Genomic DNA, 27428 nt, shown 5'->3' on the forward strand with positions numbered 1-27428 from the left:
CATGAAGATTTTCATTAAAATGTTAGTTTCAATAAAAATCTATCTAAAATAGTACCACCCTCTTCATTTTCTCTCCTCTTGACTTGCTTTATTTTTCTGCATAGCATTTATCACCCTATTACATTTCATTACATTATTGAATACAGTGTTACAGTATATTCATTCACTTGTTTACTATCTGTTTCCTCAAGGAGAATATAAACTCAATTGGGGCAAGAACGTTAACCTATCTTGTTTACCACTATATCCTCAGTACCAATAAATATTTGTGGAAAAAAGGAAGAGATTATATGAAAATTAATAGTTGGCTGGGCATGGTGACTCATCCCAGCACTTTAGGAGACAGGGTAGCTTGAGCTCAGGAGTTTGAGACCACCCTGGGCAACGTGGTGAAACCCCATCTCTACAGAAAACACAAAAATTATCCAAGCATGGTGGCACACACTTCCCAGCTACTGGGAAGGCAGAGGCAGGAAGATCACTTGAGCCTGGGAAGTCGAGGCTGCAGTAAGCCCTGATAGCGTCACTTACTACACTCCAGCCTGGGTGACAGAGTAAGACCTTATCTCAAAAAAAAAAAAAGAAAAAGAAAAAGAAAAATTAATGGAGACAAATGCTCAAAAATAAGGGAATGCTAAGTACATTATTTATTTTATATCCATTTGGTAACTTCAGTTGTTAAAATACTATTTATAATTAGAGATTATAATTACACGAAAATGTTTATGCATTCATTGTAAATTTTTAAAAAAGCAGACCAAACTATGTATATTGACCCATCACAGAAACATTTCTTTTTAAAAGCCCCCAAACAAACAAAAAGAGAAGAAAATATTCTAAAACACTTATAGTGATTTTTTCTTTACGTAATAAAAATGAGGTTAACTTTTATTCCTCATCCTTTTATTCCATATATTTTCCAAATTTTCCATAGTGAGCTTGGTATTTTTCAAACAGAAAAAAGACTAATAAAATCTTAACAACAACAAAGAAGTAATGCAGACAGGGACAGGCCCTAAATGTCAGGTTAAGGAGTGTATATGTGAGTATGCATGTAAAAGCACTGGAAAGCTACTGTGGTTTTTAAGCAAAGCCATCAGGTTAGCACAGTAATGTTACAGAAACAGACGAGATATGGAGGATGGGCTGGAGAGCAGTAGGACTGGAGTCAGGAAGACTAGTAGGTACTGTGCTAGTCCTTGTACAAAAGGATGGACAGGAACTGAGATGGAAAGAGAGCTAACATGAAAAACACTGAAAAGGAAGCAACAGTGAGTTCTAGTGACTAATTCCATACAGAAGAAGAGAGAACCAAAGATGATATCAAGTTTGGGTTAACTAGGAAAATGGTGATATAATGTTTTCTTATTTGGCTCTAAGGAAGAGCTCTGGCATAAAGACTGCTCCACACACTTTGTCTTCCAGTCGAGAAGCTATTTTAGTTATTTCCTTTAATATTGTGAGATTTGGATGATAATTATCACCTCTGTCAGATTCCACTGGAAAAGAAAAAAAAATAAAATAGAAACTCCTTTCCAAAGCTGCAGATTGATCATAAGCTTTAGCAATGCCTGAGAGGCATCCCTACAGAGGCAGCATATACTAGGACATTGACAATTCTTCTGTTCCGTCACTCAGTAGGTCACTATATACAATTTATTACCATATACAATGCATTACCTAATTCCTGTGAAACTTGGGAAAAGCTTCAGATAAAGGAAAATTTTCATCCTTACAGGAAAAATGATAGGCTTGCTTTCTTGATTTAAAAATACAGACTCTTGAGTTTTGCGGTAACTGCTATTAACTGAAATGCCACTTCCTTCTTAGGAGTATTGGTATCTCCAAGTATTTTCCCATAATATGCACAATCAGTGTAACATTAAGAAATTCTTAGAAAATACTCTTTGTGCTGGGCACGGTGGCTCACACCTGTAATCCCAGCACTTTGGGAGGCCGAGGCAGACAGATCAAGGTCAAGAGTTCAAGACCAGTCTGGCCAACATAGGGGAACCCCATCTCTACTAAAAATACAAAAATAATTAGCTGGGTGTGGTGGTGGGCGCCTGTAGTCCCAGCTCCTTGAAAGGCTGAGGCGGGAGAATTGCCTGAACCTGGGAGGAGGAGGTTGCAGTGAGCAGAGATCATGCCACTGCACTCCAGCCTGGATAACACAGTGAGACTCTATCTCAAGGAAAAAAAAATACCCTTTGTTAAAATAGTTATATGCAGAAAATTATCCTTAAAAAATATCTTTTAGCATCAGAATGGAAAGGCTACATATTCCTGAAGTCATTAGCAGGGATGCTAATCCTATTTATTTCCTGAGACAATAAATTGGCAGCTAACCCACACTACCATTCCCAGACAGGAAAAAGCTTGATAGCACAGGCACCATGAGTTGAATTACCTGTCCATTGTACAAAAGAGCTCATATGGCCAAATTAAAGAAGAATCTAAGATCTGGCCAGTTTTACAGAAAATAATATACAAGGAGTGAAAGATGGGGGAAAGCCATGCAATAGATTTGTGACTTCACATACCTGGCATCAAGGAACCTTGATCTTAAAATCATAACTGCTTCACAAGTGCTTTGTTTGAGCTGCATCTGAATGGAACTAAATTTTCGATGGATGATGCCCACCATTCTTTCAATCTCTTTGGGGGAAATGGGACGTGTTCTACTCTGTTCTCGGAGAAGGTTCATCACATGTGTAGTGAATTCATTACATGCCTGTAATGGGGGGAAAAAAATCACTCCTTTGGAAACGGATAATTTATATTATCACACCAAGACATTAACTCATCTGAATTTACACCTCATTTGCAATCACCAATAGTATTATACAGTGTGTAAGGTAAAATGAAAACTAAGATACTTGTAAAATGGTAGTAGTAGTTAAAACAGCAAGAATTCTGAAACCATGCATAGTTAGATGTGCAAGGGAGACACAGCACTCAACCACTCTTCCCACCCACCTCTGTCCAGTTCCAAAATGAGATTTTCTCATTCGAGGATATTCACATTCCCATATTTAAGTAAAAATATATGTTAATTGTTAATACTAGGTACCACCTATTTTCTCTGGGGTTTTACATTTATTCAACAGATGCTTACTTAACAACTACGAAGTTCAAACTCTGCTGTTAGGAACACAGAAATGAGTAAGATGCAGGCCTGGCCTTTGGTGAGAAAAATACATGAAAAACTAATTCAGTGCAAAGACTAACAGGAAGATATTAATAGGTCCTAAGGAAGGAATATTCTCATTTGTAGGCTTCATGGATTGAGCTTTAAAGAACAGGTAGCATCTTTGAAAGATGGATAAAGATGGAAGTCAGGAGGAATCCCAGGCACTAGAAATAACAGTATGTTGCAAGTTCAGAGACCTGCAAGTAGGAATACAGAGAATATGTAAAGAAGCAAAAGGGATTCAGGTTTGAATTAGCACATAAAGGGCCTTGCATGTCAAGCATTACAATGACCTATTATAATTCAGCTGTAGTGCAGGCCCTTCGTGGATACAAGCCATCTGTGTAAAGCAGCTCAACTCTTCAAGGGACGTCCAACAGAAATAAGTATTAGATTTGGGTCTCAAACTTTTTAGTTAACAATCCTCAGACATTGTCTCTTTTAATACACATACACATACATATATTTGTTTCTCCTAAAATTCAGGGTCTCACTCTGTCACTCAGACTATAGTGCAGTGGTGTGCTCATAGTTCATTGCAGCCTCAAGCTCCTGGGCTCAAGCAATCCTCCCATCTCAGCCTTCCAAGTAGCAGCAACCACAGGCATGTGCCACCATACCCAGCTAATTTTTAAATCTTTTTTAGAGTCGAGGTCTTGCTATGTTGCTCAGACGAGTCTCAAACTCTTGGCCTAGAGATCCTCCCACCTCAGCCTCCTGAGCTGCTAGGATTACAGGTGTGTGCCATTGCATCCAACTTCATCTATATTCTCTTTGATTTATAAATCTGTGTAACTGGAGGTACACTGAAATCCAGTACTGCCCTGGTAAATAAAGCATCAGTTTATACTCTTGAAGAAAAATAATCTCTTCTGACATTTTCCTTAAAAATGCAGGATGGGAAATTGTGCATCTTACTGCACGGGTGCCCCTTGAAGAGCGAGCAGACAGAACAATTCATTTATCAATGCAAGACACGTTTTGAAGTTATAATAATGTCCACTTCCCTACAGATATCCTGAACATTGCTCACATACAGCACATGATAGTTTTTCTAATTGCTCATTAGAGGACTAACCTTTCCTATACACTGAGTATTTCACTTACTCTAAGCTTTTACAGAGCTTTCCATAAATATTTCTAAGGTTAGGTAAAATGAGTCTTGCTTATCACTTCAAGATTTTTCAAAAAATATGTTTTAAGCCATAGGAAATATTAAATTCCTTGTGAGTGGTGACACTATATTATACTTATGGATTCTTCAGAGTGTAGAATTATGCAACATACATATCTAATAAACATCTAGAGATTGGTGGGCTTTTTAATACTACAATTCAAGAGTGAGAGTTATGTTGTTTAATAGCCATAAAGTCATTATCCCTGAACCATAAGAGAAGAATTCTTAATCTGCAGTCAATGGATAGGTTTAGAAGGTCTATAACCTCCTGAAATCCTATAAAGTTGTGTGCATATTAATAATTCTGATGGGAGAATCTGCAAAGTTTTTGTTTTCTTTTCAGATTCTCAATCTATAATTTTAAAAGGTTAATAATCACTGTCCTAGGATATGACATAGTAAAACATTAAGCAATGTTGTAGACTAAAACCAGAAGTTGAAGGCAGAAACCAAGACTTAAAAAATAAATTTGAGATCTTCCCCACTATATTACCAATTTATTTTATTTTATTTTTTTGAGACAGAGTTTAGCTCTTGTTGCCCAAGCTGGAGTGCAATGGCACAATCTTGGCTTACTGCAACCTCCGCCTCCCAGGTTCAAATGATTCTCCTGCCTCAGCCTCCTAAGTAGCTGGGATTACAGGCGTGCGCCACCATGCCTGGCTAATTTTTTTTGTATTTTTAGTAGAAATGGGGTTTCACCATGTTGGCCAGGCTGGTCTTGAACTCCTGACCTCAAGTAATCTACTTGCCTCAGACTCCCAAAATGCTGGGATTACAGGAGTGAGATACTGGGCCTACCCTATTTATTTATTTTGAGACAGTTTCATTCTGCTGCCCAGGCTGGAGTGCAGTGGTATGATCTTGGTTGACTGCAACCTCCACCTTCTGAGTTCAAGTGATTCTCGTGCCTCAGCCTTCCAAGTAGCTGGGATTACAGGCATATGCCACTGCTCCTGGCTAATTTTTGTATTTTTAGTAGAGACAAGGTTTTACCATGTTGACCAGGCTGGTCTCAAACTCCTGACCTCAAGTGATTCGCCCTCTTCAGCCTCTCAAAGTGCTGGGATTAGAGGCATGAGCCACCATGTCTGGCTTACATTATCAATTTAAACGATCTTATGTGAAGTTGAAAACAAGTGGTCATCCTACCAATAAATATATATGTATATATCTTTTTCTTGGACTTGCCCTAAGGAGATGTTTATATAATTTCCAAGTTATATAATGTGACCAACTCTACCCTTCCGTTTTCTCATCAGCAAAACAAAGATAACTGAACTAAAACTGTTCCCAAACTTGGATTAACAATTTCTATAGTTCTACAGCTAGTACCATAGAATGTTAACTAATGGTCCAAAATTATAATATGTTTGGGAATTGCTGGGTTAACCAAAATCTTAAAAGATTTTTGTGGGTAAGACTCCTCAATATTTCTATCCCAATATATGTAATAAATCTTCAAGGAGAAATACATATCCAATTTTTTCCCAAATAAATTTGGCCACAAAACTTCTCTCTAGAGTAATACTGTCCAACAGAAATATATTGTGAGCCACTTATTAAATTAAAAAAATCTCAGTAGCCATGTTAAAGAAAGAATTAGGTGAAATTAGTCAACAACATATTTCACTTAACCCAATATATAAAAAACATCTTGGCCTGGGCAACAAGGCAAAACTCAATCTCTACCAGAAATATAAAAATTAGCTGGACATGGTGGTACGCCTGTGGTCTCAGCTACTTGGGAGGCTGAGATGGGAGGATCACTTGAGCCCAGGAGGCAGAGGCTGCAGTGAGCTGAGATTGTGCCACTGCATCCAGCCGGGGTGACAGAGTGAGATCCTGTCTCAAAAAAAGAAAGAACATTTCAACACATAATCAATTTTTTTTAAAACTGTTAATGAGGTATTTCATTCTTTTGGTACTCTTTGAAATCTAGTGTGTATTTTACAACGACAGTACATCTCAATTCAGACTAGTCAGACTTCAAGTGCTCATTAGCTACATGTGGCTACTGGCTGCCATATTCGACAGCACAGCTCAATGGCATCTTGTGGACCAATGTGCTAGGAAAAACTCTTTGGGAAATCTTTGATGCATTTTTAAATTTTTCAGCACTATACATTCACACAAACACAATAAAAGCCTATTTGACTTAGGAATGTCCTTGACAAAGCAATATAAATTATTCATCTTATCACATATCAACCTTTGAGTATGTCTTTAATATTCTGTGTGTCAAAATGGGAAGCACACAGAAAAGCACTTGTATTGCACATTGAAGGATAACTTCCCTGAGAAAAAGCACTTTTATTTTTTTATTTTTTATTTATTTATTTTTTTTGAGATGGAGTTTCGCTCGTTACCCAGGCTAGAGTGTAATGGCGCGATCTCGGCTCACCGCAACCTCCGCCTCCTGGGTTCAGGCAATTCGCCTGCCTCAGTCTCCCGAAAAAGCACTTCTATATCTGTTTAAGTCATGAGTGGAAGTCACTTTTTTCACTGAACACTATTTTTACTTGAAAACAAATTTGATAAATTATGATTATTTGGAGTTGGCTATTTGGTAGATGTTCTCTCAAAAATGAAACAAGTTAGCCTTCCATGTAAAGGAAAACAGCTGACAGAATTATGCCAATTATGAAATTTGAGTTTTCAAGTGAAAATTAGAATTTTGGAAAACTTGCATCCACCATTGTAAGTTTAACAGTTTACCGTAGACTTTCTGATGAGTTCAGAGTTGATATTCATAAATATGATATTTTGATATTATACAATGTGTCAAAATTTGGAAGGTACACATAATTCAGTAAACCTGTACTTTCCAAATGATCAATGCATGATGTTACAAAAGCATGCATAGGTACAAGAGCCACTCAAAGTGAAAAACAGACCAGTGAATCTTGAGGAAACAGAGTACAAAAAGTTAAGTGACACAGTTTCAGGTTTCTCATTGTAGCATACCTTCACAAAATTACAACTTGTAAAGTTCTGGTGTAATATCAAAAAAGAGTATTCACAATTATCTGAAAAGGTTATCAATGTCTTCTCTTTTACAATGACATAACTGTGTGAGGCCAAATGTTCTTCACATATTTCAATCATATGACAACAGTTGACTACTGAAACAGATATGAGACTCAAGCTGATTTCTATCAAGCCCAAAGTGAGTTTTGCAAAAATGAAAAAGCAAGGTCATTCTTCTCACTAAATTTTAAGTTTTTGTTTTTTAAAAAAATTACTCAAGATAACATGTAATGGCTTGTTGTAATTTTTGAATTAATTAGGGCTGGCCATGGTGGCTCATGCCTATAACTCTAGCACTTTGTAGGGGCAAAGCAGGAGTACTGCTTGAGCCCAGGAGTTCAAGACCAGCCTGGGCAACACAGCAAGATCCCATCTCTATAAAACAAATATAAAAATTAGCTGGGCATGGTGGTCCCAGCTACTAGGGAGGCTGGGGCAGGAGGAATGCTTAAGCCCAGAAGATCAAGGCAGAAGTTAGCTATGATCATACCACTGCACTCTAGCCTGGGCGGAAGCGTGAGAATCTGTCTCTAAAATAAAATAAAATAGGCTGGTGGTTCATGCCTAATTCTAGCCCTTCAGGAGGCCGAGGAAGGACAATTGAGCCCAGGAGTACGAGACCAGCCTGGGCAACATTCACACCCCATCTCTACCGGAAATTTTAAAAAATTAGCTGGGCACAGTGATGTACACTGTGGTCCCAGCTACTCAGGAGGCTAAAGTAGGGGAATTACTTGAGCCCAGGAGGTCGAGGCTGCAGTGAGCCATGTTCGCGCCACTGTACTCCAGCCTGGGTGACACAGCAAGACCCTGTCTCAAAAAATAAAATAAAATAATTAGTAAACACTTTGAATTTTTCTAGTTTTAATATCTATTATAATAAATATTGATAGATATAAGCCCCAACCCAAAAGCTTTTACAGAGATCTCCAATAATTTTTAAGAGTCTAAGTCCTAAGACTGAAAAGTTTGAGAACTGCTGTGTCAGAGTATGGAAGCATTTCTAATGTGCACACATAACATTGCTAATTCTGACAAACCTAGCTCACTCATTATGGTAACATACATCTATGACAGGCATATATCTAAATAAATAATTCAAGACTCCTATATGAATGACACCTAAGATATCAGCTTTCTTAGTTTTTGGCTGGGTTTTAACCTCTCCAGAATGGTGTTTGTCTACGGTTTCTAAAGAGCAGCCAAAGATTTATATGAGAAAAAAGAGTTAAAAGCAAAAAAGTTTCTGCATCTAAAAACTCATAATTTGCTAAAACATTTGCTGAATGTCTCACGATTTATTAAGTGAGGCCATCTATGAATGCAAATGCTGATGAGCAATTTGGCAACAGACCAACATTCACAGAATTCACATAGCTTTTCTTTAAACCAGTAGTTCATACATGATTAATTAGAACATCTCATTTATGTAGTGTGCACTTTAGCTCATTACTCTAAGTAAAATTCGTTAAGTATTTACATTTAGATAATTAAAATCTGGGTACACCCTTAAGAAAGATGCATACACTTTAGGCAAAGTGATTTTTTTCCTTTATACCACTGAAAGTAAATTACAGCCTCATTTCAGCATCATCTGTACCAGGTTCAGAGCAGAGCACAGTACTGCCTCATCACCTAACTCCTTAAAAGGTATACATTTTTTTAAAACTACAAACACAGTAAGAATGATCAAATGATTGTAGTTGTTTGGAAGGGCCACCCAACCACATACTAACATTGATGGTATTTATAATTTAGAATGCTCACTTCAAACATTTATCATATCTTACATCATGCCTGTAAGATATATTAAAATAGACATTTGCAGAAATATTTCCTTGCCTTATGTTTTCCAAGTGAAACTGTCAGTTACAAGCTTTCTGGTTAATGTCCTTAATATAAATATAAATATACCATGTTTAATTGGAATATTTGGGAAAAAGAAGTATGAATTTTCTGATTAGAAGTACTGGCAGAACCTTTTTCTTTTAATCCAACTGTTGAAAACTACCTAGAATACATTTTTGTGATTGTGTTTAAAACATACACTGCAATAACAGTTAACATATAAGGCATGGAAGATTTCATCTGTTAAAAGCATTTTTAATCAATTTTTATTATAAGCCTTTGTCTTTCCCATTTGTTCCTTTCTCCTTAAAAACCCAAACCAAGTAGCAATTGAGCATTTGAAATATTTGTATTCTCAGTAATGTTTTAATTACATTTTTGGCTGGTAAAACTGTCTTCTCAATGTCGGTACATATTTGGTTTACATACAAAATTAAAGTTTTCAATGTTTATTTTGTGGTGGGGCTTTTTTCATTGTGGATTCAAGATTCAACCTCTTTCTTGCCTTTAAGTTTATATTGTGGAAGTAAAGCTGTAAAATAGATAGTGGGCAAGCACTAATTTTGGGGAAATTTTATAATGATCAGTGATCAGATCTAAAAACTGAATGGTCTTTTGTAACCATCAAGAGAAGCTAACTGCAAGCAGATGATAATATCCTATATTCTAAAATCCACTTTTGACAAGAAAGAATAAATCTGTTTTAAAAAGTAGATGCCCCTCAAATCTACACTGAAACTATTTTCCAAATGTCTTGCCAGCCTCACAAGTAACTCTAGTCTAATATAGATTTTGTATTTATTGAACGCTTATTAAATCAACAAATTTTTCTTGTTTTTGGATAAAAGTTAAAAGTCTGCATTTAAAGATTCTAAGCCAACTAGAATGAGACCAATATGCCTAAGGAACAGCCACAAAGATCAAATAGCTGTTGTACCTCAGCACTTCTTACCTAATTACATGGCTTAGGGACCTAGCTCATGAGAGTTTTATAAGGATTATATTATATAACATATGTTGAATTCTTTGCACAGAGTCTGGAGCATAATTAATACTCAATAAATGGCAGTTATTATTGATGACAATGAAAATGGTAATTTTATGAAATTCATACTATTTTTATGTCATTATTCTGCAAGCAAGTCCACATGTCATCTAACATAGTTCTGCCTTCTCACTGCCTGAATAAGTACAAAAACTGCTTCCAAAGAAGTTGGAAAAAAAAAAAAAGAGTATTCAAATTTACCAAATAAAACCATTGATTTTATTAATCAAGCCTGTGGTCACAGATACAGTTGGTACATAGAGCCAATAAACTAGTAACTCAAAGGAAAAAAAGGGAACAAATCAAACACTCCTTCCAGGCAAGGAAAAGGCCAGGCATGAAAGCCAAGAAGAAGTAAAAATCTTCCCTTGGAACAATGAATGACAAATCCTTGCTTTGGAACATGAAATCAGGTAGTATCCTTTTGTCTACCCTGCTTAACTATTAAGAAGAAATAGCAAAATGGAACTAGGAGTTTACGGGCTGCACAATCTCTAATGTGAAAACATCCGCATATTTTTTAATCTGATAAAAATAAAATCCTTTACAAGCAAAAGCTATTTTGCCAGCAAACCTAAGCATATAATGTAAAGACCTCAAAAAGCACAAGGATATGCCTTTACAGTGGTTTAAATTTTGCATCCAGTCTCCATTCCCTCTGCAATCTGTAAGTCCTCTGGTAGCGAAATGATACCTGACTGGTCCTGAGCACGTTCAGTGTATTCCTTGGTTCCAGTGTTTTGCCTGATTTGGGGTGAGTTTAAATGACATCTGTGAACTCAGAAAGCAGGTTCTCAGATGCTTGGGGAGGGTTGGGACCCTTACAACACTTTTGCCTTCAGCAAAAAATGTATTTCAATATAATTATAGTAGATAGCTTTCAATATGTCATCTCTATTATAGCAGCTGTAAATTATGAGTGAATTGCCTGTGTACGAGCATTTCTTCTGGTACAAGCAAAGTGCGAGAGCTGCATAGAGCATGATATATCTGTTCCTTTTTGACTGAGAACAAATGTTGAAGTCAAATTTCATTTGCAAAAACCAATGTGTTCATTTCCTTTTGGTAGAGTGGCCTTTTAATTCTTAAAAACAAGGCTTCCTAGGACCCTTGGCTTAAGTTCTAGCAATTGACCTATTCTAATAGTTGGGCCTTTAACCGTAAGAATGTATTTGCAAGGTACAGTAAAAGCATTTTTCAAAAGTTGTAGCTAATCAACAAGAAGACAGAGAAGCAAATAGGTTTGTCTCTTAGCTAAAAAGGAAAGCCATGTACCCAAGATGAAGTATTGTAAGACAGTTTGCCGTAAGCTTTGGAAAATTATCATATTCCTGCTGGGTGTCAGAATCAACAAGAAGAAAATAAAATAGTTTTGTTTCCTTTTGGGTAGCAGTAATATTCAAGAACCTTACCCTAACATATATTCCATGCCTAGTACTTCAAAAGTATTTATAAGTGAATTTTTAGAGGGTTATCAACAAGAATTATTAAATCTGAGCCTATGTAATAGAGACATATGATAAAAGAACAATTTTCTAGAGGGAAAAACAGGATTTTAAAGACAATACCATATCTAAAACATACACATAAAACTGAGCCTTGCAGCTTGGATTTAATTTTGCTCAAACTGTAGCTCCAGTCTGTCTGCTTAGCTTTGTAAATGTGGCTGTGCTTATAAGGTACTTTAATTTACTGCAGTGGTGGTGGTTGTTAATTTTATTGCAATCTAAATCTAAACAGGCTTCAGATACATTTTCATTACAGCTTCATTGTGAAACATGGTAGAGTGAATAACTCTAAGATTCCAATATAGTTTATTTCTAAAAGACTCAACACAATTTTCTGTTGAAGCCTTTGCCTTAACATATATGTTCTTCCTATTTACTATTAAGCTTTCTGTCGTTCAGAGTACTCATGCTCACTTTTAAGAGGAAAAACATAATTTCTGTAAAGTGATTAAAACAGTTGGTTTTGGCCAGGCGCAGTGGCTCATGCCTTTAATCTCAGCACTTTGGGAGGCTGAAGTGAATGGATCACAAGGTCAGGAGTTCAAGACCAGCCTGGCCAACATGGTGAAACCCCCATCTCTACTAAAAATACGAAAATTAGCCAGGTATGATGGAGGGCGCCTGTAATCCCAGCTGCTTAGGAGGGTGAGGCAGGAGAATCAGTTGAACCCAGGAGGCAGAGGTTCGAGTGAGCCGAGATTGCACTACCGCACTCCAGCCTGGGCGACAGTGAGACTCTGTCTCAAAAAAAGAAAGTTGTTTTTCCATCTGCTCTGCTCCCATTTCAAATGCAATCCAACAAGGGAAAATCAGAGAAAACCAGAATGTTCCCGAATTATTTTCCAATTCTACATGGGTAGCAGCACAATTCAATGAAAAAGGAAGACATATTTTCAGAAACTGATTTCAACATCTGATTCTAATACTAACTAGATGTGTGACATTGGACAAATCACTTACCCTCTCTGAGTCTCATTTTCTCCTCTATAAAATGGAAATTACAATACTATCTATTTTAGAAATCCTATCCCTTCACCTTACTTAGCTTTGTTTAGCCCTTCTTGTAACACCAAAGCATATCTCTGAAAGGTCCATCCAGATAAAGCCCTTGTACCCCAAAGAACTGAAAGGAAAAGTTGACCGTTTTGGGTCAAAACGCACCGATCCTAATAACTTAGGAGAACTACAGTCACAAGAGCTATAAAAGCCAGCCCCAAAGACAACTTAAGAGAATTAAATGCTGCTATATCACTTCTAAAACAATTTCAAACCTACAGAAGAAAATCTGCAAACTAAAATTCTGCTGATTCTGCCAACTATTCATCATACCCCATCTATTCATTTGTCCCTACTGTACAGATTTTATTTATCTATATTTTTCCATCTGAAAGTGTTAAATGAAAAAGGAACTATATATTTACATCGTTATTAGGCTACTGATTATATCCAGAAATAATTCATGAATACATTTTTAGACTGAGTACTTCCCAATTTGATCTTCAGTAAAAAAAAAATACAAAAAAGAGATAAACTTATGAAGAACTTGTGTATACATTTATATTTTAAAAGCCAGAAATAAAACAAAACAACAACAAAAAAACCTGGTGATTTGATTCTGTTATCAGCTGGGACTAAGGTTACCTAAAATCTCATGGAAAATTTTGTAGGATATTTCTAAAACAATGAGACTCAGGACCTTGTCACTGACTGATACCAGCTTCACCTAACTTCTACTAGGGCTGTATGGAGAAAGTAAGGAGGCAGGTGTAAAGATATATGGCAGGAGGTAGTAAGGAATCACCTTAATTCCTTAGCCAAAAAACTCGGGCCATTTGGCCTCTAATATTGTATCTCTTTCCATGCAAGGTGACTGGTGGCGTTTATCTAGTAAGTAGGTATAGTTATTTTAGCATAAAGTTATGCAATTAGGATTATACTACAAATAAGAGTCATTTTCTACTGTTTATGCTCAGGGGCAACCTTTTCAACCATGACTTATTTTGTTTACTCTCAATTATTCATATGTAAAATCAGAAAGTGGGATTTTTTTCACAAACACACTACACAATAATTTTTCCAAAATTATTATTTGTATATTTTCCACCAAAAGTTATTCTTACAAATGAGACTAGACATATAGTTTAAATCCCAGAAAATCCTATTCTAAAAATAGAAAGCATCTTATAATATTAATTTATATTACATTTTAACTTAATGCTATACAAATTTTTCTACTCTCCCTCAAAACACACTCACCTCTGGGATAGGATTTAGCATTTGCTTAATACCATCGTACCCAGAATATTAGAAAAGGCAATGGGAAAAAACAACAACATATACAACTGAAACTACACAAGGAACGTAGAGGAAAAAATCAGTATTAAAACTGATCAGGGGTTGCCAGGGATCAGTGGGGAGGAAAGAATGAAAGAAGAGAGGGATGAATAGCACAGAGAATCTTTAGGGCAGTGAAAATACTCTGTATGATCCTATCATAATGGATACATGCCATCATAAATTTATCCAAATCCATAGAGTGCACAATACCAAGTGAACCCTAATGTAAACCATGGATTTTGGGTGATAACAATATCTCAATGTAGGTTAATCAGTTTTAACAAATGAACTCCTCTAGTGGGGATGCTGATAATGGGAGAGATTATGCATGTGTGGGGACGAAGTATATGTGATACTCTCTACTTTCCCCTCAAATTTTTTGTGAACTTAAAACTGCTCTTTAAAAAGATCTTTAAAACACACATAAACACACACAAAACTCACCAGGACTCCCATTTCACACTAAAGTGTATGGACTTTAAATAGTACTTGCCAACACAGTAAAATACTTATGGGTGAAATTATATGATGTCTAAGACTTGCTTTAAAATATTCTACCAAATTGGGGCTGGGTACACAAAATCAGAGTGGTAAAATGTTGATAACTGTTTATCTGGGTAATAAGTATCTCGCTGATTCCTTATTTGGGATTGAACTCTATGAAATTACCATATTCAATTGTTTTTTACCTCAAACGTAGCAATTTCATAGGGTTCAATCTAATATTATTCTCATTACTTTCGTGTACATGTATTAAAAAGTGCTCCATATTAATGCATTTTAAAAATTACCTTCCAAATGAGAAATCTTATCAAATGAGAATTTCTCAAACTTAGCAGCTTTTCAGCATTAAACAACTAAAATATATGTAAAAAGACCCACCAGTATTTTACTTTATTACATTAAATCTAAGACTCATTTGTTTTTCTCCACATTTTAACAACTCTGAAATGTGAAAGCATTTTATAATCAGTGATATTTTATAGTTAAACTAGCAGTGTTAATTTTTTCTTGGTGGTACATAAAATAATGATGTAACTTAAAATCAAAGTTATCTTAAGATTTAGAGTCAATATAATTGCTGAGAACTGGATTTTTAACTCATATTCTCTTCCTAATCAGAAATTTAGCACATAATGCCTAGCCTAGCATTACCTGTCCTGGGGTACCCATAATTATCTTGGAAAGTATCATACTCAGAGAAACAGGCCAGAACCTGCTTACTTGGTGAAGTTCCCTATAGTCTGACACAATCCATAGAATTAATTCCCAGGAGGATTCTGGAGCTCACAGCATAGGAGGGAAAAGCTCACTGTGCAATGCTTCCCTTCAAAAGTGATTAAAGCTTATGAACGAGGCCAGTGCATAAATGTTAATTATACAGAGCTCTGAAGAGCACCAAGTGGTGAGGTGAGAGGGGAAGAATGACTGCAGGTGTGGTAATAAGGGCACATGAATGTGAGAAATGAATAAAACAAGTAGATGGGGTAAAATAGGTAGAGCTCCACCTCCAAAATCTCAAAGGGTCTTCATTTCATGAATCCAACAATTCACTTGGATTTTTGCATTGACCTTATTTGTTTTGTAATTTGTGTTAACACCTACCCCTCACAGCCCTCAGAATTGGTTAGCATGGTCTAATAGAAGAGCAACAGAGGGTTTGTGTAGGACTATGAGAGTGGCGGCTGCTGACCTGTTCATATTTCTCCAGTTCTGTGTGATAGATTTGTCTGATCTGGGTCAATTTGGCTCTGTAATCTGAGTGTTCAATAGAGTTATCTGAAGAACCTCCAGAGGCTGCTGCGGCTGCAGCTGCTGCCGCCGATCCCCCACCTTTCTCAGGACCTGAAACCCCTTCTGCCAAAAGCATATTGTCCAGTCTCATTAGCTGGGGATCGGGAGGGTCCTCCTCCTGGGCTCCTCTGATGCTGAGACCTTCAAGGAAAGAGAGAGAGAGACAGAGAGAGAAGAAGCGAGAAACAGAGGACAAATAGTGTGAGTATTTTGTTTATTCGAGAAAATGATCAAACAACATCAATGTACTACAATTCATGCTGAGAACTTCACTGTTCACATTTGATTGATAAGTTTGAATAAGTATGAAAATTATTTTCAAGATAATGTTTACATGCATCCTAGAATTTTAAATATCCCCACCCCCCAACCTCAATTTACCACAGATTAGATCCTTAGAAAAAACTAACCCTGGCTTCCTGGAATATTTTAATCATCCAAGCCTCCCAGATTTGGATAACTTAAGCATAAAATGGGAAGAGGGTAAAAAAATGGAAGGTTTTAAGAAGGAAAGAAAATAATTAAAGGGATATTAAACAAACTTATCCAAAGGTGGTTATTCTGTCTCTCTCTACAGCTGGAGAAACAGAATTAAAATTTCCATAATTAATTCACAAGCTATAATCAAAAATTGAAAAATAAATAAGATTAGTTGAGCTTTTCCATCGTGTGATTTCAGAAGAGGAATACATACATTATGAGGTAATTAGCTATACTTATAGATATTATTAAGTGAATATTGTTAAGCAATTGCCAGTAAACTATAAAACGAGGACACTAAATATGGTATTAAAAATGTGCCATTGACATGGCAATACAGTCCTGGGCACAGTAGACTCAATCTAATTTTGCTTTTAAATCAAGAACTTCCTAAGTGATGCCCAGTCAGCAACCTCTTCTGAATACTATAGATCACAGCTGACAATTCATAGGTTTAATCAGGTCACACAGGCTTTCTGCCAAGATGTTTTCAACAACACAGAAGACAAAGTTTCAAAATAATTATTATGGTATAAAAAGCACTGGAGTCATGACAGCTCAAAATCAGCATTTTCATTAATGTGTAACATAATTTAAAATATCCCAGTCCAATTAACCTCTGTAAATCTGCTTAAAAGCAGGTTCCCTACACTAGTTACAAGTATAGGGAAGAGGGGAAAAGCAAGTTGGCACCTTTCATGTTTGCATTTGGATTCTGTCTTTTGAGTCTGTGCCTGTTGTTGTTTATCCACAGTGGTACATACTTTGTGTCTAGTGTAACTTACATGACAGTAGCATCTATAAGCTGCCAAGTACTCAACTGATCACTAACTCTGATTTTATATGCTAACCTAAAACTACCATCAATTATTTTAAGAACAGATTTCATTCCTAGATGCCCTGAATTACATCCATAGCATGACAGAGCAGCTCTTGGTTGCCTTAACTCAAACGCACAACTTTAATTTCTTCCCCAAAACACTTTAGAGCTGTCACATTCATTTAAAATTATACTTCAGAATGATTTCAACTAGATAATAAAACCAACTCACCATAATTTAAAATTATATCTGTTGTCTATTCAGAGGCAAATAAATAAGGTTTGAAAACTATAATATACTAAGACAATATACTCATTTAGGTGAGCAAAAAGGTAACTCTTATAAAATCCATATCAACACATCGCTGATAATTAAAAATAGACAAACACGTATTTGCAGTTTTTTCTATAACTAAAAGGGTTTGCCTAATATTGTTCTAGAACTGCCATGTATTGGTTAAGTTTGTATTTTTAATTTAAATCTAATTTTCCACTCTTTTAATTCACTTTGTTAAATGTTAAAATCTCATGGCCTGTACATGCTTGTGGTTCACATACCAAGATTTTTGTGCATTTGGCATGCAGTGAGGGCTTACTGAGCAATCTCCTAGGCTGTACTTTGAATTCTGTTTAATTTTATATTCTTATTTGAGAAGTTATTATGTTTCTCCTTTTTAAACTGAATTTTTGCCCACAGTTTTGTGTGTTTGTTGCTTTTTGTATTTACATAGGACACTGGTGCCTCTCCTGAAATGTGTTTTTTATCTACCTTCAAGTTTCCTCCGGGTTTCTAGTTTCCCCTTGTAGTTAAATACATTGATCTTTTCCCTACAGACATGTGGTGAGGTACTTTAATAGTAGATCAACTTCCATAGCCAAAATGATTACACTTCCCTGCACATGTATGGCAAACAAGAGATGAAGCTCAATGACTGATACAAGGATGCAGACCATAAGAGAGACAGAAGAAAATTCATTAGGAAGAAATGCAAAAGGTACAAAACTAATTAGCTATCATGACACTTTTATACATATCTAATATGTATATAAACCATCATTATCCTACCAATAAGAAGCAACCCATAAGCTCAATAGTCATGGACACAAATAAAACAATTATAAGTATATAGTGTCAACTACTATAACATTTTACTCTTATAATGAAAAAATCTTATTTGTAAAATCATCAGTAAATCAACACTAAGTGCTTGCCTCAAGAACAGAAAAATATGTTTTAATGCAATCCTTTGTATTTACTTTATAAAATATGTGCATCAAATTTCATCAGAATAATCATTTCCTGACAAAAATCTCATATTTCTTTAGATGAAAAGTGCTAAAGCACTTTGCAAATAGGCAACATGGAAAAGACTATCAATAATAAAGGAATTTTCATAACTAGTTTGAAAGTGAATCGGTTTTTTTTTCTTTATTAAGCAAAGTAATGATTATGGGATCTTTAAATAGTAACACCTGGTTTCCAAAATTATTTTCAATTTGAATATTTCTATTTATTTTCTTACTTAAAAGCATTTAAATTACCATTTTATTCCACATCCCACCTATCTAGCCACTCACTATTACTTAGTTTACTAACTTTCTAGAGTCACACTAGCTTTTAGTCATAATACCTACTCCCCTGAGCACCATTTTAATGGTACCTCACAACATTTTAATGGGTCTAAATTTGCAAGGGCCAGAATGAATCAGACTGTGTGATTATCAAAAGATCCTGATATCTTCAAATTGAAACATGGTAAAACAATCATTTAAAATTTTATCTTGTTTTTAATCCAAAATGTATGTATACTGGAACATACAGAGGTTTATAAAGTTTTACATCTAGGCTCTTTGGTCATCACATTACAAAGTTTAAAAAAAACAATAACCCTATTTGCAATCTACTTATAATCACAACATTCATTTCCGTATCCCTAAGATTTAGACAAATCATACAGAGTAAAAACATTGTTTAACAATGAACTTGGCTTTGTTATAAGCCCACAGTTTTTGCATATCTTTCAGCAAATCCTAATTAGCTGTCTTTCAACATGCTGTGCACCTGCCCCACAGATAATGGGAGAGAGCATCTGCATAGACGACTGCATTCGGAGGGCAATAAATAAATTACGGGTCAGAATTATTACAAAGCTTTCTCCGAATAAACGCATACCCTTCACAATTCTAAGCTGCAGATGTGAAAAGTACCTAAAGCCCACTCAAATGGTATGATTACGGGGCTGTTTGAGTTTAATAATCTGACTGTAATTCAGGCATTTTCAACAGCTCATTAAGGGTTCATTAATATATAGGCAAGCTTTTGAATTATAAATAAGCAGATTAGAAATCTGCATTGGCTGGACTGTACAGTAGGAGCCTTTCTAACAGAAGAACACTAACACAATGAAGGCTTGACCTGAGTGAATGAGGTGCAAACATAGTGCACTAACTAAGCTTCGTGGCTCCCTCATTTCAAGGACCAAGCCCACTGGACCATGACTAACCTCTGTTCATCCAGCACTGAAGAGTACGGCTTCAGACCATAGCTATTTCAAATATGTTCTACACATGGTCCTGAATTAGGCATAACTAAGATCTAGCCCTATAATATTTCCATAATCAGGGAAGATATATAGTATCCACAGTAATGATAAAAGTTGTCATCACATCATTTTTACTTTATTATTCAGACCTGCTGAGAAACAAAAAGCTATTACGAAAACTTGAGTTTTTTGACTTTTTTCTCCTAATGAGCATACCATAAATTGAGGTCCCAAATTATTCATAAGTTTAGGCCTATGACATCTCTGTAATTTTATTTTCTGATAGACTTGTTTTTTTATTCATTCAACTACCACACCACAGTCTTAGCTCAGAGAAAAATGTTTTAGCAGAGTGTAATGTAAAACAAGGCCAGATCAGATATTTTCAGCAGGCTCTGAATTCTTGACTGCTTTGAAATAAGTGACAATTTTAATATTAATATTTTCAGTTATTCTTATAATTTGTCATAGCTTTTCTTTTGTGTCTGCTATTTTAAAGTAACACACAGGATAGTGGTCAGAAGTTACAAAGCTAATTAGTGAAAATTCCTACTTTATTTTCTATGCTTTCGTCATTTAAAAATCAAGTCAGCCACAGTTTGAGAAATGTAACCCAAACTCTTTATAGATAAAGAAGAAAGATTAAGACAGATGTGTGGCTACTTTCCTCCCCAAACAAAAAAAAAGTAAAATAATTTTATATCTGAAATCCTTAAGTAAGAACCAGTTAAAATAGGAAGCAGAAGATCTGGAAATGAAATGAAGGTCACAAGCCCCATGGTCATGAGATCTCATTTGAAACAATTACTTTTTGGTTGTGGAAACTGGGATATAATTTGGAAACAGCGGTGAAAGACACTGAAAAACCCTCAAGGCATCACTGTCTAAACTAGACTTAAGTATTGGGGGTTGGGAGGGGTGGGGTTCTCAGTTAAACAGTAGGTGGACTAGAGAGAGAGCTAAGAAGCCAAGTCCAAGGCCAGGTGCGGTGGCTCACACCTGTAATCCCAGCACTTTGGGAGGCCGAGGCGGGCGGATCACGAGGTCAAGAGATTGAGACCATCCTGGCCAACATAGTGAAACCCCATCTCTACTAAAAATACAAAAATTAGCTGGGCGTGGTGGCATGCGCCTGTAGTCCCAGCTACTTGGGGGGCTGAGGCAGGAGAACTGCTTGAACCCAGGAGGCGGAGATTGCAGTCAGCTGAGATTGTGCCACTGAACTCCAGCCTGGCGCCTGGCGACAGAGCAAGACTCTGTCTCAAAAAAAAAAAAAAAAAAAAAAAAGAAGCCAAGTCCAGGAAAGGCAGGCCCTTAAGTAAGGACTGACTGAAAAGGAAAAAAAGGCCAACAGAATGATATTCAAGATATCCTGAGAAAGATCTGGAATAATATTTGCACCTGAATTTCACACTCTCCTTCTTAGGTCTAAAGATGAGGCTTGTAATGAAAGAAATAATCATATTATTTTGTAGATATCAGTAGAAAGCAACTGCAAAATAACTAATTTTTAAAGATTTGGAGGAAATGGCAGGTGATCTAGTTGCCCATCACAACTCATGGCCCCAAAGTCCATCCCACTCCAGCTCCAAATCTCCTTTTAAGCCAATGTTCGTGTCTAATCCACTGAATATGGCAGTCATATTACAAGCTAATGTCACTTTCACTCCTATTTAAGGTGACTGTGTGGTGTGTGCACGTTTTTCATGTCAGGTATATTAAATATAACACGGCAATGCACTGCACATTTCCACGCCAACCTAGTTGTCACTTTCGCTTGACTCATTCTCTATTGAGGAAAAATGCAGCACTGGGAATTTACAAGGCTTTTCAGTTAAATGGACATAAATCACAGGTTTCATTCAAACCGAATAATCACTGGCCATAAAGAGCTACTTGTCTCTTACCATATATTACAGTGAAGTTCCTGTGAGCAATAATGCAGCCATTCATGGCAAAGAAAAACAGAGCGAGACATTAAGAACTGACATGTAATCCTGTTAGGGCCCTGACGTGGAGAGGGTGGCTGACATTTTTATCATATATGTCCATTTCTATTTGGAAAATCAGAGGAATAAAAATGATTACTTCACTGCCCAAATCTACCTTCCTAAAACAGCCCACTGAGATTTGTTTACATGCTGTGAAACCGCTTACTAGAAATTCATAAATCTAAGATTTTGAAGCATTTCCCCTGATGGTTAAATTGAAGATATGACTAGAAAGATTCCCCATAATGCTTCTCCACACCTCCATTTCCTTCACTTTCAACACATAAACTGTCAATCCATCGCTTTATTATATTTCACCTTCATTATAAAGCTGTTGGCAGAATGCCTTTTTCTAACATACAGCACTGATAACTTCTCCAAGCACTTGCTGCAAAACCATCTCACTCAAGAAGGCAGGCAACTAATGACCTTTATTAGGGGTTCGATGGAAAGCAGCTAGATGCTATAATGACATTATTAGTATCTTGGTCTGTACAGGTACTAGACTCCTGGGCAGAACCTAGTTACTTTCTTGCAGTCCCACAGATGTACTTTAAATGAGAAGAGGGAAGCCATTTAAAGGCATTTCTTGAATCACCAGTGTTTTTCTATGACAGTGTAATTCCCTAGGCTATGACTCTGACGTTTCTTCATGTTCCTAGCAATGCAAATGGCAACACAGAGAACACTTATGGATCACTTCTCCGTGCTACACTGCCAACCCCAGCAATATCACAAGTTCGGATGATTTATTTTACCAGAAATAGTAGAATACTTTACACAGAAGAGCCAAGCCTGAAATAATTCAGGCTAAACATTTGCTATTTGGAGCCATCAAAGAAGTATTGATTATACTTATTATATTTACCCAGTAATTCATTTATTTGAAAACATTTATTATATTCTTTGCTACTACAGGAAGGTGTGTTCATTCTGTGGGAAAGGACGTCTTAAAAATCCTTCAGTTTCATTATAGTTTCTCTTTGCCCGTCAAGTCTATTTTAGCCAACTGTTTACAGAAAAATCTAAAAGTACTGTTGGCTGGCAAAGGCAAATTTTGAAGACTTTCCACTTGCCAATTAGATCTTGCCTCAAGAGACAAGAAAAAGGAGTGAGCCTTGTCACTGTGAAGTGAAGAGCAGCCAAGATGAAGGAGCAGATGGACTGTGCAATAAAAATGCAGAAAGAAGAGTTACATTTTTAAGGCACTTTTTTGTTAAATGGAGCTGCATCTTGTTGGAGCGCTTGATATATAAGCACTGTCAGCTACAGAAGAAGAGAACAGGGCTAGGGCAAGATATGAAGTATGCTACGCTTGCATGAGACAGTGAAAAAAGGATGAAGGAAAAAACGGGCCATGTTTCTCACACATATTAGCACAAAGGGTTACCTGTGCTCTGCTCCTAAACGAAATTATTACAAGTGGTGGGAAAAAAGAAAACGGCCATTTTCTTTTTATCTAAAGGGATAGATGTTCAAACAAAATGCTCTATTGAAGAAATTTTTAGGATTGGTAAATATGACAACTAAATTTGAAAAGGGGGGAAAAAACCTAGCACTATTTAAAGGGAAATCAATGAGTTTCAGAATTATCTAAGTCAGGGGGAAAGATTAAAACCTGGCTTTAATACCTATGGGTCTTTGTGACCCCAGCTATGCTACGTGTTTACCAGTGACCTAATGATCTGATGTGCCGATGATATCCTTTAAATTTTACCACATGCCTGGGATCTCCTCACCAGAAAATGCTAGAGGTCCACATTTGGACTTCCACAGAAACCAATGAGTCCTCTTCTACTATGAATACTCATATCATTAAGAGTACATATCCAGGACTCTTCAGCATTTGTTTACACAAACCATGCAATTCTTGTGTTCCCCATTCCCCCATTCTGCTCCCTTGCCTTTTCTCCCTGAAGAATGAGATCGCCATGGCACTTCCATTTCCTGTCTTGTCAGTTAAGATCACTGCCATGCTGTGAATGGGATAACACTACACTACGCGCCTGTTCCCTCTAACACCAAGGGCATCGTGTGTGCCTCTCCACACAGCTGCTTCCCTCACTGCTCTATTTTCTGGAAGACCGATCTTCCAGACTTCAATAAGTTCCTCCAGACCCAGTTCACAATACAAGATGTTTCTGCCAAAAAGCAAATGTTTTCTGTCTTTTTGTTTCTTACATATGTGGCTTTAACTTTCTTACTTTACAGTTGTTAATATGATAATCTGACACTCTTACTGTTTGGAATCATTCTATTACTTAGCCTAAAAATCCTCTATGTTCAAATTTAAACACATTGAGCATACATACCACATGCCAAACAGCAACTCTATCTTTCACATGCTCTCTCTCACTTAATTTTTAAAATAACCTTACAGGGTGGGTGTCATTGGCCTCATTTGTAGATGAGAAAACCAAATTTCAAAGAGGTTAAGTGACTTTAGAGCCCAAGATCACATGGCAAGTAAATGGGAACGCAATGATTTAAACACGGGTCTCTCCTCTTTCTCTAAGTCCAGGATTCACTCCACTACACCTCAGATACCTAGAGAAATAGGTTATAATACTGGATTTTAAATTCACTTTACAACTATAGCACAAATAAACTACAATACTGGAGAACATGGCTTTGGAGTCAGTGTAGCCTAGATTCAAATTCTAACTATCACTTATTAACAATGTGACTGTAGAAGGTCCCCTGGTTCACTATCTGTAAATAGGGATACCACCAACTCAGGAATCACTATGACGTTCAAAGACATAAAATACATTAAATGCCTAAAATAGTACCTAACATTTAATTGTCACTTTAAAAAATAATAGTGGTATTCACTTTAAATCATATGGATTAAAGTTTTGAATTAAAATACATTTTCTAAAGTCAAATAAGTAGTTACTTGGTATCATTTGTGAAAATGGAACATTATAATCTTTAAAACAATTCTAGCATTTTTATATATCAAAATGTATTTACCACAGGTTGTGCTGACATTATTTTGCAACATATTTTAATGGTATATAGTTTTATGCTTTTAGCCATCTCAATTTTTATGACAAAGTTTTTTTATAAAATTTTTATCTCAAAGTTTCTGATTCCTTCCTTTGCTCTTTTGTGTCACTGTTACTCTCTTATCATTTCCAGAAGTAGAATGGCATTTTGTTATGTGTTGATGATGAAACACTGATGATAGTTGCTCATTATTATTGAGCAACTCTGGTCACACATTTCAAATAAGCACAGAAATGTAAAGAATAGCCATGTGTGTAGAAAAACACACAGAAAGTAAATGGTGCTGTTGATTTTTTATGAAATAAGAACTCTTCTTCCTGCAAATGTACTCATTACAAAGTTATAACTGGCTACACAGTGTTCTTGTTAAAATTGGTTAAATTTTCACCAAAGCTACGCATCCTCTCAATTAGTATTTTGGAAATCTTTATTCAAATAATCCACAGCTGAAATGCATGGTATTTTTAAAAACCATACACACATGATCATACATATGTATAGTATGATACATATATGATACAAAACTTTTTGGTCAGAAACTACCAATAGAGAGAAATTTTCATTCATAATTTTCCTCAAATGAAAATACTAGACCCCACTTGAATTGGAAAAAAACATATATACTGGCTCACGCCTGTAATCTCAGCACTTTGGGAGGCCGAGGCGGGTGGATCACAAGGTCATGAGATCGAGACCATCTTGGTCAACATGGTGAAACCCCGTCTCTACTAAAAATACAAAAAATTAAAATCCCAGCTACTCAGGAGGCTCAGGCAGGAGAATTGCCTGAACCCAGGAGGCGGACGTTGCGGTGAGCTGAGATCGCGCCATTGCACTCCAGCCTGGGTAACAAGAGCGAAACTCCGTCTCAAAAAAAAAAAAAAAAAAAAAACCATATATACCTACTTATGTACTTTAGGGTGATCAGTAAATGACATTCATATGTCCCTCATGGCAGCAAGAATCTTGCCCCTCTCAGATAATTAATCTTATGCTTATCTTTGTATTCATTTCCTTTGCTATAGCCATCTTCTTTCCCTTTTCTCTAAAATGTTCAAAAGTGAATATATAAATTACAGTCACTTGACTTCATTATGAATAGCAGACACCCACTGGTTCTCTTTTTCCTCTTGCAGGAAGGAATGTCCATTTTATTGTTTTTATAATGTCAAATTATCTTGATGCACAGACACTACTCAAAATAGCATGCTAGTAAATACAGCATGAGGGTCATTGGCATTCTCAGTACATTCCAATGTAACAGCATAGCATAAAGTTTTATCTGTATTATTATAAAGGACACAGACTCAGTTTTATTGAAAAGGCTTTGTGAAGCATGGCATGATTATAGGAAACATGAACTTTACTAGACTTTCCGCATGATTTTAAAGGGTGCAGGCTCTTTAATATAAACACAGCATCTACTTAATGACTAAACATGGCTTCTATATTTTTATGTATCGTTCTTCTGTATGCAGCTCTCTTAAGTTTATATATTGCTGTAAGTACTACAGATGTTTCAGTCAATGGTGAACTTTAAAAAGGGTATTTGTGCTTCTCATGGTAGTATCACATCCATCACTCTCTTCCATTAAAAACCATGTCAATGTCTAAAAAGCACACCACCCACATGGCATGCAAAGGACAATGGCAGAAGCTTCAGAGCATCTTGCCAGCAGCAAATAACACAAACAAGACCTCTATGTTAATAATGAAAAAATTTGTTTACTTAGAAATATAATCAAAACAGCATATTCTTAAATACAAATCACAAAAAGTGGCTGGTTTAACTAAGCAATTAAATGAAACATTCTAGTGCAAGTGTATTAATAATGTTTCACAAACTATTTTCTAGTGATGAATAAATAAAAACTTAACTTAAAAAGTCATATATCTTTCATTAACCCTTTAGGCAACAGCAAAGAAATCAAAAGAAAATCTACAGCAAAGAAATCAAAAGAAAAAAGAAAAAAATCCAAAGACATTTTTCACAAACATCTGACTTCTAAAGCATAGTCCAGATCTCGAAACCATGTAGATTTAAATCCCTCTCTGATAAGAAATTAATGTTGAGTCAAATTCACTACTATAAAGACATCAAAATCAAGGTGAAACTGAAAATAATGGCAATTAAATGCAGTATTCCTCATTAGAACAATTAAAAACATTTTCCCTCCAGGGATAAAATAAAAAAGAAATGTTTTCCAGTTAGGTGGATGGGTATTGGAGGCATAAAGGGTGAGATAGGGGTACACACAAACGGGCAGATAAACAATTAATTAGGAAAGTCAATTTAAGGAGGATGAACATTAAGATCGCTGAAAAGCACCATAACATAATCAGGTTTTTTTCCCAGTTACTTAGAGGGCAATGTGTAAATTTACATCTTCCCTTGTTGCATGAAAAGAAATGTTCATTATTCAGCCCACTTCTCTGAAGAGTATTATGCATGCATTAAGATAAATATGATTGTAGATTTATATTAACAATATACAGATTTCAAAATTGCCTAAAGAAACCTGATTTTGAACTGGGTGTTTTAGGTGGTAAACCATGGAAATGTCAACTTTGATTTGAGCTAACAAAAAGGAATTTAGAGGATGGATAAGCTCCAGGACCTTTGAATTAAATGAAAGACCAGAACACTCCA

General features: G+C 36.0%; 1 protein-coding gene across 3 annotated transcripts in view; it reads right to left on the minus strand.

Annotated features, from left to right (window-relative positions):
- PBX3 (PBX homeobox 3) overlaps nt 1-27428 on the minus strand; it is a 234301-nt gene that overhangs the window by 37551 nt on the left and 169322 nt on the right. For all 3 annotated transcript variants that reach the window (XM_012458132.2, XM_012458133.3, XM_012458131.3), the window contains 2 exons: nt 15832-16073; nt 2544-2734 (listed from right to left, as the gene is read on the minus strand). In XM_012458132.2, coding sequence (XP_012313555.1) covers nt 2544-2734; nt 15832-16073 — 433 coding nt within the window. The remainder of the gene's footprint in view (nt 1-2543; nt 2735-15831; nt 16074-27428) is intronic.

Source organism: Aotus nancymaae, unplaced genomic scaffold, assembly GCF_030222135.1.
Source record: "Aotus nancymaae isolate 86718 unplaced genomic scaffold, 86718_ANA_hifiasm-v0.15.2.pri h1tg000003l, whole genome shotgun sequence".
In the NCBI taxonomy this organism is placed as follows: domain Eukaryota; kingdom Metazoa; phylum Chordata; class Mammalia; order Primates; family Aotidae; genus Aotus; species Aotus nancymaae.